A 17,512-nucleotide genomic window follows, 5' to 3' on the forward strand; every position below is an offset into this window, starting at 1 on the left:
TCACTAATGGGTGGGTAGGCTTATTAATTTTTTGTCAGCTTTACCTAGATGTGTGCAATATAGTTAGACAGAGGGGGGAGCTCTCAATCAGTGGACAGAGATTTTTTTTATAGCACATAAATTCTCTTCATACCAGTGCCTCTCACTGAACAATCTATATGAATGGCTGAGTAAGTTATTTTGCTTAAAGGCAGGAATTTGCCCAGCTTGCACAGATGTTTGCAGCAAACAAAATAAAAAAGTCAGTACAAACAGTCAGATCATCAGGTGATACAATAATGCCACTGAGGAAGCCTTGTGGGAAAGGGCCACCAGGCTCTTAAGCATTCTGTCTTAGGAATTAGGGATGTTGATGGAGTGCATTTTAAAAAAGCAATCCCCTCAAAACAGTCTGAGGTGGTTTCATTGAAGCCATAAACATGTATGTGGAAAGAAGTACTTGATATTTGTTGTCTTTCCTAGAATTCATGCTTAGGAAGCCTGTCCTTTGTTTTGTAACAAACATACAGCATTTTGGAAAGAATTCTTTTTAAAGGATAGTTATTTTAGGGGATCACTATTGTTCTGCCAGGGGGACGGGCACTTCACAAGCATTTTGATTTTTGCCATAATCCCTATTAACCACATGGAATCAGAATGCCTAAAACCCATAGCAAATGAGGGCCATAAGGCCCAATATGTGGTATGGGAGCTATCTGATTCCTAACAAAAAAAAAATCATCAACAGAATTGGATCACAATTTAGAAATGTCAGCTGTAACAAACTTTGCATACCTCCCTGAAGACTGGGTGAAGAGTCAGACTTGGAATGAATAGCAAGGCCATTCACAGATGCCTGTATACTGGGCTGTGTAGTTCTTGACTGACACATTTAGGGCTGACAGCCTACTATAAAAGGAGTGCGTCAAAGGACAAAAAGCTGGCAGAGGTTGATATTTGTCTCTGTACCATTTTTCATCTCCACCTAGTTCCTAACCCACAATAACTAATCATGGATGATATTTACAAGGCAGCAGTAAGTAAAATTTTCACACTCTGTTGTATTAAATCTCAGACAGATTCTAAATACTTATATTTAGGATTGTAAGGAAAATATTTTAACAAAGTGCAAGTCCTGATATTCAATTAGATGTCCTAAATGTTTTACATATTATGATATTCATAAAACTAATAATTTAGAATGTATTTTTTAAATTTGGTGCAGGGCATTATTATATATCCTAAGTTTCTTAGGTATCGGAAGATGGTTTTGATGAAGTCCTAACTGCTTATATTTTCTATGGAAATTCAAAAATCTATTGAAGCACAAATCTAACTAGAGCTAAAAGTAATGTAAAGTTCATGGCTTTGACTGATTTTAACCTGTTTGCTGCATAGGTTTGGACTGTTAATATAAGTGCACATTTTTTATTTTTATACTCAAAATGTTTTGCAGAAAATGGCATAGCTTCCTATCATTTTGTCTTTTCTATGAAAATACATTTTTCTAGATTTCTGTCTGACAAATTGAAAAATTAGTTACATGTGAAGATACATTTTACAAATTCTAGCGGTGTATAAATGTGCTTAATGAAAAATGGGTCACCAGAATCCTGGCTGCTTAAAACTCTTCAGGAGATTTAGACCACTTAAGAGTTTAAGTAATATTTATACTGGTAAGTAAAAGAAATAATTGGATAATGTAATGACCATAATAGAAATATCCTCAGTAATTCCACTTTAAGTGCAGATAGAAGAACAGTTCTTGCTATATCTGTGGAGTAGCCGGATAGAGGCACTTCTTAAGAAACACTAATAAGACAGATGAGAGAAGGGCAATTCCTGCCTTGAGCTCATCCTGATGAGTGCTCAGCTCCCCAGAGTAGCTTTAAACAGATGCTAGGTACTGTAAATAATTCCCCACAGCAAAAGAATAGTTCAGAATTGAACACATTTCAGTTTAAAATAAAGATTCCTTTTTATTATTTATTTTTTAAATATACAAAACCCTATAGCTTGTCACTAACTTTTTGATTCTGAATGCTTTGCCTATAGTGAAAAAAGAGCTGGAATTTACAAATCACTAGCACTCATCTTGAAGTTATTAAATTATTGTGTCCGTCTTTCAAGAACATGTCAGCTCAAAAATTTGAGGAAATATTATTAGTAATACCCATTGCAATTTTTAAATGTTTTTTATAATGAAGTACTTCGTTATTTCTTGCTTCTAAAATTTTTAGCATTCTTATTTAATAAAATAAGAATATTTTCCTGTTTTTAGCAGTGTTTTCAGAAGCTAACTTCTTAATTTCCCAACTTTGGACTCCTGAGGAGCAAAAACTTTTTCTAGCTTGGCTCTAGAGTGAAGTTGCCTTGAATTATTACTTACGTGCCAGTGGTATCCCATTTACTTATTTGATTTTCAAAATCCACCCGTCATGCTTTACAGTTGTGTGCAAATGTGAACCCAGTATCTTTTGACTGAGTCTCTTGTCATAATGACACATGAAGTCTGTCATATCTTAAAAGGTGACTCGGAAATGAAAAAACAAGATATTCGTCCTGTATTTATTGCAAATCTGGTGATAACTTTAAATGTGTTTTCAATGATCATTTGAAAAAAACTATCACTCATATGGACCTCTGAAATTCAATGGATTTATCACTTTCTCACTCATCTCTTATGCAGAGATAAGTTTAGAATGGCTTCCAGATGCTTCTAAACTGTACAACTTTGCCAGAGACATGTTACTAGATTAATGTCTCCTGTGATAAATGCCAATGTCAGTCAGCTTCTGGGAACAATCAGAAGTGTTATCTGTCTTCTTAGCACCTAAGCCACTAAGGCATAAAAATAGCCAGCTTGCCAAAATAGTCCAACTATGTGGGCTGCACAACAGAGAGGCATTTGCTGTCTTTAGACTTTTCAGCTATCCTGGGCTGTTGAGGGGAGGGAGGGGTCTGGCCATTACAATGAAGGAACAATCACAGCTGCTCCAGTTCCATCACAGTGGCTTAAATAAATGGGTTCAGTTTTCACTATGAAATTTTTGAAGAGGCGTCTTTTTGCTTTTGTTATCTCAGCAGTGTAGACTCTACTCTGCCTTCTGGTGCTGCCACTCCTCTTCCATCATTCTTTTTGTCAGATTTCCCCCTTTAAACCAATTAGGTGTTTCAGGTAAAAGCAGGTGGCAATGGATTCGTGCATAAGTGAAAACAATCTAAGAGAACATGTTCTTCATGAGAGCCTTAAAAAAGAGGAGAGGGAGCTACATAAAAGGAAGCAACCAGTTTCATGCCCAGAATGCTCTATCATTATTTGAAACAAAGACCTCTCTGTAATCATTTATGAGGAAAATGATTAATTATTCCATCATATATCTAGGTCTTTGTAGGTTAAAATTATCATACTGACTTTTGTTGAAAAACGAGTATCTACTACAGGTGATTTCAAAAGCTCTGAACTCTATTCCCATAAAACCTGTAGTGTAGTATCATGAATTAATGGCTATTTCTAAGTAAGCTTCTCAGACCTCCTTTAGAATTACAGTAATCAAAAGAAGTGATCAATGCACATATTTTTATAGTTGGGTGAAAGGTTTGTAAATGAGCAGCATCCTTAACTGGAGAATTGAATCCCTGATAACCTGTCAATGACTTGTCAAACTAGGGCTGGGTTCATATCAGGCTGAAGCTTTGAAGGAAATCAGCTCCTTCCGATCCCAGCCAAAATGCTATTAATCATAGAATATTTTATCTTGTATAGTCTGTTTCTAACGTGGGCTATCTCTCACTTTGTCCAGGTTTTTATAGAGAGAACAAAATAATTAGGCATCTGAATACAAACTTTGGACAACTACAACTCATTTGAGGTAGATGCTAAAAACAAAGGCTGCCCATGCACACTTTGAAAATTATTTGGAAGTTCTTCAGTTCTTGTGCCAACAAGACCAGGACAGCTGCCAGCTGTTCATTAAACCATATACATTTTTTATTTTTTATAGGCTTCTATAGAGACCTAGCAAAAGAAATACCCTGTATAAGAGTCACACTAATGACACACTTTTATGATTTAACTCAGTGAAACAGGAGCAGAATCTTTTTTTCATGTTTTGGCAAGTTCTGAAACACTTCTTCCAAATCATCTTCAAAGCATGAAGAGCCTGGTTGAAAATATTGGGAACAGGATAATAACCAGACAAGTCCCAGATATCAAAACTAATGGGATTAAATAAAAGCTTCAGCATCTTCTTTTTAAAAAAATGTATTTCTAGGAAGACTGCCCGTCTCACAAAATAGTGTTTCTAATGCTCACCTCAAAAAGATATTGTAATTTATAATTGTTAGTAAGAATCTCTTCGAAGACAACAGTATCAACAATAATACTTTCCAAATAGGAATTGATAATCAAATCCATTCTAGCCCAGTGGTCAAATGTGACCAAAATGGGTTTAGAAAATCAATAATATTTTGGCAAACTTGACATAACCATCCATGTCAACAATATCTTGCCCCAATTTCGTTAGTAAAAAAGTGGGAATCTTTCAACCTGTATAACAATGGTTTCCATCTCATGATGAAACATATGGATTCTCAGAGTTATACTCTAGTACAGGGGTGTCAAACTCGCAGCATCACGTCATGTGATATATCGCAACTCCCCCCTTCTCTAAACATGGACCATGGGCCGTGAGTTTGACAGCCCTGTTCTAGTATAATAAGAATTCTAATTTAATTTAAAAATTAGAAGAGTAATTCCTAACATAGTTACGAATTCTGCATATACATACAGAAAATGTGTATACATTTCTAGACTTAACCTTTAACTATTCCTTCCTCCCACCTTCCAGGATTTGCAGCTAATATTCTGGTTATCTGATTTGTAGCTCTGTCAATTTTACAGACAGGTTTTTCAGAACCTAGTGCTTCAGCATTTTGCTCAAGAGATAAAATAGTTATCCATCTATTAATACCCAATCCTGAGCTGGAGATAACTAGCAAGGTTGGACAGAATCTTTCTAAGTTGTTCCCCTGCTAAGAAAATAGAATAATACCTTGAATTTCAGTCAACATTTGCTTCCTTGGATAGACCTATACTGTGATTAGAAGGACATTCCTGCCTATTTTAATTGGCTGATACAAATTTAATAGCTGAAAACAGCCATTTTGTATTTGTTCATGTAATTTCATTAAATCATATTTCTTAGGAACACACTTCTCCTATCTCCTGTTATTGTTACCTAATTGTTTAGTTAAAAATAAACTTGAATATACCATATTTTTTTCGGACTATAAGACGCACTGGAGTATAAGATGCACCAAGATTTTGAAGAGGTAAATTAAAAAAGGGGGGGTTTCCCTCCCCAGCCCCGAAGAGCACTCTGCAGGCCTCCTAAACCCTCTGCACGCCCCATTTTTTTGTGAAAAAGGGACATGCAGAGAGTTTGAGAGGTCTGCAAAGTTCTCCTGGGGGCTGGGGAGGGCAAAAATATGATATGTGGGGGGTTTGGGAAGCAAAAAATGGGCCTGTTTTTCACAAAAATGGGCCCTTTTTTGCAAAAAACAGGGTGTGCAGACAGTTTGGAAGGCCTGAAGAGTCCTCCTGGGGGCTTGGGAAGGAAAAAAACCCCATTTTTGTGAATAATGGGCCCATTTTTTGCTCATTTTTGCCCTCCCCAACCCCCAGGAGCACTTTGCAGGCCCCTCAAACCCTCTGCGCGTCCATTTTTGCGAAAAGCAGGATGTGCAGAGAGGGGTTTCGGAAGGCCAAAAATGCTGCATTCAGTGTATAAGATGCATCCAGATTTTCACCCTCTTTTTTAGGGGGGGGGGAAGGTGTGTCTTATACTCTGAAAAATATGATAGTTTTATCTCCTTTGGTGCTATTGCTCTTGAGCACCAGCAGTTTGAAGACTAATTTATCTGTTAAAATGTTTATGTTTGTAGCTATATGTTATTGGTTCAAGGTAGTTGAGTGGACATAAAACAAATTGGCAAAGTAGTGAGTTGCTATGTCAGACAGAGCTTTTCTCTGCTTGATCATTAGGGCTACACTCCTATATCCATTTAGTGGATTAAATTCCACTAAACTCAATGGCACATAGCACTGCACTGGAAACATCTGATCTACTGTGTTGATTCAGAAGTTACGTCTCTGACAGGTGAATGCCATCCCATAGTAATAAAGCTGGACAACTAAACTTGATTGCTGAGAGAAGGGATCTGCATAAGTTTTATATTTGCAATCTAATTTGTTGTTTTAGAATAATGAAATGATGGTATCTGTATATTTTTACACCCTTTTAATTTTATATATGTTTTTAAAGATAAACCAATGAAGTTTAATTCATTGTAAACAGCTGTACTAATATTATAAGAACATGTAAATGAATGGACATGTGTAATTTATACTTTGCTTTAAAGACAAGACAAATTATTAATTGAAATAATTAATATGAATAAGTTACAAAAATTAAAATAATAAAATGCAGCCTTCTAAAGCCCAGATTTACTTCAGTTTTTGAATGAGCACAGCTACTTCTGACAGAACTTACAGATATAAACTACTATTTGAAATTCAATTTTAAAATAAGCCTTTGAGCCAACTGGAAGATGGTTGTCTGCAATTTTTTATTACACAATCACTTCATCAAAAGTCAATGATTTGGGTATATTCAACTGCATTTACAATTTGATGAGCACTATTTAGTTTCCCTACTTTCAATATTAAGTTGAATCAAGACACACTGGTAATTTAACACACTTAAGAAGATTGCTTCAGAGTTCCAAATTCTAGCAAAAAAAGAAAAACCCACCCTACTGAATTCAACATTTAATAAATATATTCTATGATTCATAATTTAATTTCATGAAAGATTTTCACCAAATCCATATTTAGTGTTTGATATATGATTGCAATCTGTACCCTAATATGTATTGCTACAAAGTGCATTTTTGTGTCTTATTATTTATAGAGATTATAGAGATTAAATGGTTAGGAAAACAGCTCTTCAGTATGAAAATTACTAAATATGTAAACAAACATTCATCAATGGAATCTTTATTTTAATAGGTTGAGCAGTTGACAGAAGAACAAAAAAATGGTAAGTATATAAACTTTATTATTCCAATTACCTCACATTAGTGCGCTCACATTTGCAAACCTGCATATTCCCCTTTCTCTGGTTCCCAAGTTATAGCCTCTGCCTCCACTGCTTTTCTTTCAAAAAATCTAGGGACAATTTGACCTGTAAAACATCTACAAGAAGCTGGATGGAATGACTGATTTTCCATTTTGGAATAGTATTATTATACTGGGGTGTGTGTGCACTCTCTTGGCTTTGCTGCATTTATTTATCTGATTTCTAAGACTGTTCAGTTGAAAAATGTTTCCAGTCCCTATACTGAAGGAAATTAGTTGTTACAAATTATATATGCACACACACACACACACGCACACACACAAACATATATAAATGTACATCTGTGGGTTTTTAGGCGTGAGACAGAGTGATTTCACTTCTTTCTTCTTCTCATTCATTTCCCAGCTTTAAATTGAGAAAGAGCACTGAAGCTCACAATTACCAATCCTCTCTCCTTTTTTGCATCTCTGTCATGATATCTGGATGTTTTCCCATTGATTGGTGTCATTTGAAAGTTAAACAAGGCTGGAGAAATCAAACAGTTGCTTTGCTTAGCATGCCTTGCAGGTGCATAGTCATCATGCCACAATTTAGTAAAGGGACAGAATAGGTGTATTCAAGGCACAATAGGAATCAACAGTGCTCACGACTTGGTCTCGTGGTATCACACTCTTAATTAGTCTTGCTTCTTTTTCTCCAGAATTTAAAGCCGCTTTTGATATCTTTGTCCTGGGCGCAGAGGATGGATGTATCAGCACAAAGGAGTTGGGGAAGGTAATGCGCATGCTGGGACAGAATCCTACCCCTGAGGAGTTACAGGAGATGATTGATGAAGTAGATGAAGATGGTGAGCAATTTCTGCTGGGTGTTTATACAGTATAAGGCTGTAAATTTAGATTTGCTGTATTGTGTTTTGAAATCTAACATAATATGGGGAATAGTTCAAACAGAGAAGAAGTTAACTTGGTGCCCTTTTTTCCTTGACAGGCAGTGGTACAGTAGATTTTGATGAATTCTTAGTTATGATGGTCCGGTGTATGAAAGATGACAGCAAAGGAAAATCAGAAGATGAACTTTCAGATCTCTTCAGAATGTTTGATAAGTAAGTCATTATTTTTTTTTGAGTCATTTTATTAAGACTTATAGGCCGCCCTTCTCCCTGAGGGGACTCAGGGCGGCTTACAATCATAAGGGAAGGGTGTGCAGCAACAAGGGACAAACAATAAGTGACCAAAAATGAAATAAAATAGTAAAACCACAACATGCATTCAACAGTCAACACTCGGGCGGGTAATTTAGAGCCTAGCCCCAGGCCTGCTGGGAGAGCCAGGTCTTGAGGGCTGTGCGGAAGGTCTGGGTGGTGGTGAGGGTACGAATCTCAACGGGGAGATCATTCCACAGGGTCGGAGCTGCAACAGAAAAGGCCCTCCTCCGTGTAGTCGCCAGTCGACATTGACTGGCGGATGGAATCCGGAGGAGGCCCAGCCTGTGTGATCTAATCGGTCGGAGGGAGGTAATCGGCAGAAGGCGGTCTCTCAAGTATCCAGATCCACTACCATGGAGTGCTTTAAAGGTGGTCATCAATACCCTGAAGCGCACCCGGAGACCGACAGGTAGCCAGTGCAGCTCGCGGAGGATAGGTGTAATGTGGGCGAACCGCGGTGCGCCCACTATCACTCGCGCGGCTGCATTCTGGACTAACTGCAGTCTCCGGATGCTCTTCAAGGGCAACCCCATGTAGAGCCCATTGCAGTATTCCAGCCTAGAGACCACAAGGGCTCGAGTGACTGCTGTGAGAGCCTCCCGGTTCAGGTAGGGCCGTAACTGTCGGACCAGGCGAACCTGGGCAAATGCCCCCCTGGTCACAGCCGACAGCTGATGGTCGAAAGTCAGCTGTGGATCCAGGAGGACTCCTAAGTTACGGACCCTGTCTGAGGGGTATAAAATTTGACCCCCCAGCCTGAGTGTTGTAATGTCAACCAAATTATTGGGAGGGAAGCACAACAGCCACTCGGTCTTGTCCGGGTTGAGTACCAGTTTGTTAGCGCTCATCCAGCTCTTAACGGCCTCAAGGCCCTGGTTCATCACATCCACCGCTTCATTGAGTTGGCACGGGGCGGACAGATACAATTGTGTATCGTCCGCGTATTGGTGGTATTTTATCCCGTGCCTCCGAATGATCTCGCCCAGCGGTTTCATGTATATGTTAAATAGTAGGGGGGATAAGACAGAACCCTGCGGCACCCCATATTTTAGGGGCCTCAGGGACGATCTCTGCCCCCCGACCAACACCGACTGCGACCTGTCCGAGAGGTAAGAGGAGAACCACTGCAAAACAGTGCCTCCCACCCCCACCTCCCGCAGTCGTCGCAGAAGGATACCATGGTCGATGGTATCGAACGCCGCTGAGAGGTCAAGGAGAACCAGGATGGACGCATGGCCTCCATCTCTGGCCCTCCAGAGATCATCGGTCAATGCGACCAAAGCGGTTTCTGTGGCTCTATTAGCATAAGCCAGAGTCCACGAGAATACAATAATCAAGTTGAGTCTCCATGAGTTTCATTCTGATAACGCAAGTAAGATTGAAAACCTTACTGTCATGGTTGAATTCCATATGTAGATACTTCTTGTTAGCAGTCACAGTTGGGACTGGAAGTTTAGTCATTAAGTGTCACTACATGAAACCATGATTGTGCTTATGATATAATTTCAGCTTTCCTTGCTTTACAGACCTACTGAGGTTTTAAATACAAGGATTTAAAATTACTCTTTTATCACCATCATAACTGTGAACAGTTGCTAAATGTGGCAATTGCTAAGTGAAGACTATTGTGTTTAATTTCTGATATAAAATTAAAGCTGTTTAACAGATGTGCATTAGTAATCAAGAAATCAGCATGACCATTACATAGAAAAGAATTCTTTTGTAATATGATGCTTCTTGTCTTCATTGTTCCGTCCCCCCCCCCATTTATAGTTATTCAAGGATGGATAACAATTTTAATAATGTTAGCAATAAAAAATAAAATGTATTCCTGAAGGCTAAATGCCAATGATAGAAATCAGGACGGAAATATACTATGGGCAGAATTTGTTTCAGAAGTGGGTAAAACCATTCATTCTGTCTCTTCCCTCTTTTTTTCCTGCCCCCTTCTTTACTAGAATAGTTCTTACTGATGTATGTTATGACACACAGTCCTTCACACAACAACCAGGCAGGAGGCCTGATACCAGAGAACCTACCTGACTGGAGGGCAACACAATCTGCAGTTTTCTTTGCCTTCTTGAAATCTGTTTCAATGAAGCATGGATGAACAGTTCATGTGCAGAAGTGGCTAATTCCTACCAAACCATGAAAAAGAAAAATATTTTATTAGAATGTGATTCTTTTCATACATGAATGAATATAAACGTCTTCAGTCTGGGTTCAGACCAGTTCTTGAGGTAGAATAATCCTTTGGACTACTAAATGTTCACCAGTGACTGAAAGACAGATGGGCATGTTTGTGTTGATTTTGCTTGATCTCCCAACAATATTGTCAACTTGGATATTCTCCTGTAGTAACATTAATTCCACTGCTGTTGGCAAGGAAGTCTCAGAAAGCAAATTGGGTGACTCTGCCTCTGACAGCTGTGCTGTGAGACCACTGTGCTGTGGAGTGTCATAAAGCCCCTTTTTGCCTCTGGAACCATTTAACATAAGATCTGCTTTGGAGTGGGCATTAGCAGATTGGAAATAAAGTACCATCACTATACGAATCAGATCAATTTTTCCATATCTGATTCATGTTCAGAACAAAGCATGTTCTGAAACCAGCGATGGAGTATTTAGGCTGTGACTGGATCTTTAGAAGAGGCAGAAGGAGATCTAACAGATAGTTTGTTCCTAGAAATAGAAATCAGAGAATCTTCCCAAGCTAAATGGGGCTGTGTTCCCTTAGAAACACTGTGTTTGTGGCTTCTCCTAAAATCACAACTGCTTTCGAGGAATCAAGTCATCTCTATGTCCAGGATTGGAAGTTCAATTGATATGCCAACTTTGTTCTTTCATAACTATTGTTTATGTATTTAGCTATTTTAGGTACTGGTAACCACATAATTGAGTTACTATAATCTTCCCTGTGCTCAGTCTGGAACTAGATCAGAATTATTGTAGCCAGGTTGCTGAGTCAAGCATATATTCCACGTCTGCTCAAGTAGCTGCAGAGGCTGCCAGGCATCATTCAAACTTGTAGTTTTATTTTTTAACATCTAAGGCACTGAACAATTTGGGGCAGGTTATATCTGACAGATTGCCTTTATCTTTATAGAACTGGTTAACACTAGAAGTTTCTGTGGCATATGCAGTATTTTTTTTCTTCCTCATTGGGTAGGCGCAAATTTTAATGATGAGAAGTCTGTTTTGTTTTCCATCTCAGTATTTGGGAAGAGCTTTTGACAATTCAGATGTCATTACCAAGAAGGTTGTATTCTCCAAAATATAATTCCATATATTATCAAACAAAAAGAAATGAAGAGTGTTACAGTAACCTCACAGTATTTGAATGGGAAGAATTCACACAAATATTAAATCTGCTGGAACTTGAATTCCTTTTAGCCATGACATCTGGAATGGACATTCTGCAGGTTGCAGCTCCATTATATCAGGAGAGATAGAAAAGCTGTTTTAGGAATGTAGTGATGTGTCTATGAAATACACATTTTAATAGCTCCAGGAAACTGGTCACTTGGGGTTTTTGCCATTCCTTTCTTTTTAAAGCTCAGAACTCACATAAATCCCCAGGTGATCATATCTCTTGAAATGAATAAACAAATTGTGACTGGGTCTTTGTTAAGTATGCAAGATGTGCAAAGTAACTGCAGACATCTCCTTTCAAAAAAAAAAAAAAGTGAAAAGTAACATTTGTAAAAGGGCTTTTTTTAGCTTATCCTTTCTTTCACAGAAACTCAGATGGATACATAGATCTGGATGAACTAAAGCTCATGTTACAGGGTACAGGAGAAACCATCACTGAAGATGACATTGAGGAGCTAATGAGGGATGGCGATAAAAATAACGATGGCAAGATTGACTATGATGGTGAGTTATGCTTATATACTGCATAATAGCACAGCCAGAAACTATAAAAACAAACTGAGGACAGGAATCCCAGCCACATCTTAATCAGTAAAAGAATAAGGTAAAGGTAAAGGTTCCCCTCGCACATATGTGCTAGTCATTCCCAAATCTAGGGGACTGTGCTCATCTCCGTTACAAAGCCAAAGAGTCAGTGCTGCCCGAAGACATCTCCATGGTCATGTGGCCGGCATGACTAAATGCTGAAGGCTCATGGAACACTGTTGCCTTCCCACCAAAGGTGGTTCCTACTTTTCTACTTGCATGTTTACATGCTTTTGAACTGCTAGGTTGGCAGAAGCTGAGACAAGTAACGGGAGCTCACTCAGTGTCTTAGCCATTGAGCCACCACGTCCCTAGTAAAAGAATACCTGCTGGTTAAATGAACGGTAAACTTCTCAAAAGTGCTGTCACCTGCTGAAAATAAAAACACGTATTTATGTCCTGCTTTCTCCTGTTTATCACTCCATAATGGTCTATGGTTAGTTTATGGGTAAGCTTTTCAATATATAGAATTTGTTTTTTGATGATTATTCCAGAAATAACCCAACTTGGATATGTCAACAGACTTGGGGAACTCATGGAAATGGGAATTTAATCATTAACATTTAGTGTTCTAGCCCTTTGGTCTTTTATAAAGTAACATTAATGTTTGAATTGCAGAGAGGTTTTCATAATTACTGTTTTTTTATTTTATTGTATGCCTCTTAGAGTCACATTTTGTGAGATGGGTGGCATATAAATAAATAAATACATTCACACCTACATATGTCCTGTATTCATCGTGTAAAAAAACCCAAAGAGTTTATCTTTTGCCAGATCATTGGAATCCATGGTCATGCATCTTAAATATTTTTTTCTTTGAAAATTTGGCTTGAGAAACAATAAACACAATTTTTGCCTAGAAAATAATTATGCAAGTCTGACCAAAAGCACCATCCCTAACGTATGAATGGGATGAGCTTTGGCCTAAACAAATCCATCAATCATTGTTGAAAGAGATCCAGGTCCACATTCAGGCATTGAAGGTCACAATGACTTGGATCAAGACCAGTCTTTGAGCCCAAGGGTTATGAGAAAAAATTGGAGAACAAAGTACTGCATTTCTCACTGTGCAGGAAATAGCATAAAGAAAGAAAGGGATGAAATGTGGCAAAGGTCAGGAGCATTGCCCCATTTTATGAATATGATCTTTGGTTTTTCTCCTTTTGCAGAATTCCTGGAGTTTATGAAAGGCGTTGAGTAAACATGAGAAATTTTGAAGGCAGTATCTTTATTTGAACATCTTCGGTATTGTCTTTTGATATTTCATCTGATCTGCTTCTCTTATTACTTTCATGAAGTTATGTTGAACATTGTGAAAATCAGGAAAACATGACCCAACTCTTTTTAAGTGCCTCAAATGGTCAATGGACATTGACTGAGCCAGATTATTATGTAGTATAATAATGCCATATGCCATGGCTTCATCAAACCTAAAAATGATTCTTAATAGATGACTAGGTTCTGCTGGTTACAGTGAAAAATAACACTTTAGTAACTACTGAAACATTTAAGTTATTATCAAACATTTTCATTTAACATTAGGACGTGCTTTTTCTTTTCTGTACCTCATTGCTTGCCAAGTTAAAGTATGTAAAAAACACTGTACAAAAAAGTTTTATTTCCAAAATGCTAATAAAAACAATTGCAAATCAGAGTGTTTGTTTTGCAGAAGATCCCAGGTGTGGAATGCTGTCCTACATGACTATGTGGGGAAAAAAGAAATAGTTGTAATTAAGGTTTAGGTTTATATCAAAGACTGTTTATCTATCTATCTTCTATCTGTCTGTCTGTCTGTCTGTCTGTCTGTCTGTCTGTCTGTCTGTCTGTCTGTCTGTCATATATATATATATATATATATATATATATATATATATATATATATATATATATATATATATATATATATATATATATATATATATATATACACACACACACACACATACATACATACATACATACATACATACACATACACATACACATACACATACGTATCTCTGTGTGTGTATGTTCCAACGTACTTCTGGAACGCCTCAAGCAATTTCAACCAAACTTGGTACACAGATGACTTACTCTTTGGAAATAAATATTATGGGGATAAGACACCCCTAAAACACCCTGGGCATGTGTTCTTTTCAACTACAGCCTGTTGTGACTTAAAATGGTTTCTACTGTACTGCCGTAAAAGGGCTTCTACTGTGCAGCACTCTGGAGTTGCCATGGTAATGGCTTCACAGTACTCCCCAAGGGGGCTCCCTCTGCTAAGGGGGAAAATCCAACATTAGAAATTACATTTGGCTCTGGACATTTCTCCCCTATAAATAAATAAATACCCGGGCAACGCCAGGTTATCGGCTAGTATTCAATATACCAGACATTCCAAAGTTTCCATTTAAAGTGTGATACTTTCTTTAACTTTCCCTTAGCCAGGTGCTTTGAAATGTATTAGATATTAGCTCAATAATTCTCAGGTAAACATCCTTTAATGTCATCTTATCTGAAGAGCATCAGGTTGGAGAAAGTTGAACTAGTAAATGCAATAATTCTCAGAATGTTTAATAGCCTCTGACTGATAGAGAACTATTTCTAGGAAATCAGTATTTATTAGTTTGTTTATCTCAGCTAATATATTCACCCATTTTGCGTGCTTGATTCCTGATGATTAACAGAATTAAAACACCAGTGCAAAACAAAACAAATGAAATAAAAACAGCTGTAATCAAAATAAAAAGCAATGAATCAATTGAATACATTGAGGGCTGACCCAGTATCCTGATCCTATGCCCCATGGATTTATAATTTTAGGAAAAACTCAATTTGTTCAACTTAATTTTGGGTGGTTTCATGTTCCAAAGAGCAAGTGCTGTGATAGAAAAGGTATACTTCTTGAGTCCCCCAAAATGTCTAAATGAAGGAACCTGGAACATGTCTTTTCTGCTGTTGCTGATGGGACAGGAGAGACAGGCAATCCTTCAAATAAAATAATCATATGACATGAAGGGCTTTATTAATGAGCACATATTGGATGCCAATGCAGCTTATAAAGCAGAAGTGTAATATGGATATCCTATTGCTTATGTAGACTGCTGCTGTCAAACACAGGAAATTGGGAATTTAAGCAGCTCAAATGAGTATAGGTTTAATGCTCTCAACAAAATCTGAAGTATTAGTGGTCAAAGAAAATTGGTGGTAGAGTCAATGGGATTCAAGCTGGGCTAGATTTAGATCTCTTGTGGGTTCGAAAGGACTTGTGTTTGATTACGCATTTGACCCCCCCCCCCTCCTTCAAGCTCAGACTGGTCATCTACAATTGCTTTCTGGACAAATGCAGTTTTCAGATATACTTCAAAGACAGCACCTTGTAAAACACATTGCAGTACTGTACTGTAATCCATTCAGGAGGCGACCAAAACATGAGTGACCATACATAGTGCCTCCTGGTCTAGGAAGAGGCATGTCAACCCAGCTAGGCAAACCAGGCCAGGGAATCGATTCCACAGGAAGATCAGAACTATTTTTATTGAGAGCAGCTATAATAAATAGAATCTTACAAGGGATGCTGCCAGCAATATTATCTTGTTTCCCAGGACTTAAAGAATGTTTCAGTCCTCTTTGCCTACTCTCTTCAGTTAAGGACATAGGTTTAGAAAATAAGTTGATTGAGGACACTTAAGTACTCTTACTGATTATAAAAATCAGCTCCCCCAGAATCTAATCATATCTCTCTCTCTCTCTCTCTCTCTCTCTCTCTCTCTCTCTCTCTCTCTCTCTCTCTCTCTCTCTCTCTCTCTCTCTCTCTCTCTCTCACCACACACACACACACACACACATTCTCATTCTCTCTCCACATCTAATGTGCACCTGCTCATTGCAAAGTTTAATTCTTGAGCTTTCTTTCTTTCATCCTTTCATCAGAACAGATTGTTTGCAGCTCATTCCTCGGACTAAGCTGCTGATGGCGTCTGCACTGTTTTTATATAATAGATTTGCTTGGTCCAAGGCTACTTGTTCCCTGTCTTACCAGCTCCTCTTTCCAAATTCTTTAGTTGTCTGCATAGCTTCATTTTACAAATACTAAGCCTTCACCGAGAAGCACATTTATTCAATAGTACCAGGAAAGAAAATTAGTCTCCATTGTTGCTACCCCATAAGAAGGGATGAGTAACAAGAAACCCATTTCTATAATAAGAGCAAGTGTGTCTTTCTAATCATTACCTGAAGGGCTTTCCAAGTGCTACATTCCTCTGCACCAAAAATAAAACCTGAAATCCATGAAAGCCAGATCTCTTTGTAGTATCAAGGCAAGCAGTGCCTTCTCTGAGATACAATAAAATTATGAGACATATTTTTCTCTTTCAAAATATCTTGGAGAAAAAAGGGAATGATCTATTACTCTAATTTTTATTTCCAAACAAAATTCTTTGGACCCATTGCAACATCTGATTTTATTGCCTGTTGTATCAGGCCTTTGAAAAGAAATGCAAATTTCGATTAAACTTAGGTTCAAGAGATTGAGTGATGATTCTTGGTATCCACCGAAGTGTTTATCATTGTTAATGGAAGTTCTGTTTCATGCGCAATTATGCCATCGACAGCTCAATTCACACAATATATTAATCATTGTGGCTGAATCAAGCTATTCTAATTTATAGCAAAGCATGCTGTGTGAACTCAACTATTTGGAGGTTATTCTATAAATCATGGTTGAGAACGTGTTTATGTGCACTTTATATTACATATGCAACACTTTTGTATTGTATGTATGAACAAAAATTTATTTAACCACTAACTGCCCCAGTTATAGTGAAAAAAATCAAGGCATTTAGCCAGACTAAAATAATTTCTCAATTTTCTATTTAAAAATATTTTTTCTAAACATTTTGAGTGTTCACATTTCAGTTTTATTTTTGAGGAATTCACATAATTTTTGAAAATATATGGGTTTAATGCAAATAGAAAAGTACTACATTTGCCTGCTGTGGAGATGATCCTGAATGTGAAAAAAATACTCCCAAAAAACAAAAGTTAGAAAAAAGCATAATCTCTATCAACCTTTTTTCAGTGAATCTAAATTCTTTCCACATTTTAAGAATAAATTATTTGGGAAATAAACTAGCCTTCCTTTCAAATAAATGTACACAGTACTTTAACAGCACATCGTTAGATATTAGCAAGGTGTCATGTCTGGAAATTGATATCTGAATCCCATGTTCACATATTTCCAGGA

General features: G+C 37.5%; 1 protein-coding gene across 1 annotated transcript; it reads left to right on the plus strand.

The window, feature by feature from the left end:
- The first annotated feature begins 863 nt into the window (after positions 1-863).
- Positions 864-13,934, plus strand: TNNC1 (troponin C1, slow skeletal and cardiac type). Its single transcript, XM_087709187.1, has 6 exons — positions 864-1,015; positions 7,052-7,082; positions 7,822-7,968; positions 8,109-8,223; positions 12,065-12,201; positions 13,452-13,934. Exons 1-6 carry the CDS (start codon positions 992-994, stop codon positions 13,481-13,483), a joined length of 486 nt encoding a protein of 161 aa, XP_087565313.1. The 5' UTR covers positions 864-991; the 3' UTR covers positions 13,484-13,934.
- Positions 13,935-17,512: the final 3,578 nt, after the last annotated feature.

This window comes from Thamnophis sirtalis, unplaced genomic scaffold (genome assembly GCF_051295495.1).
Source record: "Thamnophis sirtalis isolate CommonGarterSnake01/CBP01778 unplaced genomic scaffold, rThaSir2_p1.2 scaffold_3, whole genome shotgun sequence".
Classification (NCBI taxonomy): domain Eukaryota; kingdom Metazoa; phylum Chordata; class Lepidosauria; order Squamata; family Natricidae; genus Thamnophis; species Thamnophis sirtalis.

What these genes read in the sequence shown, in the direction of transcription:
- TNNC1 (XM_087709187.1), top strand. Translation starts at nt 992, where the DNA reads ATGGATGATATTTACAAGGCAGCA. An exon ending in GACAGAAGAACAAAAAAATG is followed by an intron (nt 7,083 to 7,821) that starts GTAAGTATATAA and finishes CTTTTTCTCCAG; the next exon opens with AATTTAAAGCCGCTTTTGAT. An exon ending in CTCTTCAGAATGTTTGATAA is followed by an intron (nt 8,224 to 12,064) that starts GTAAGTCATTAT and finishes TTTCTTTCACAG; the next exon opens with AAACTCAGATGGATACATAG.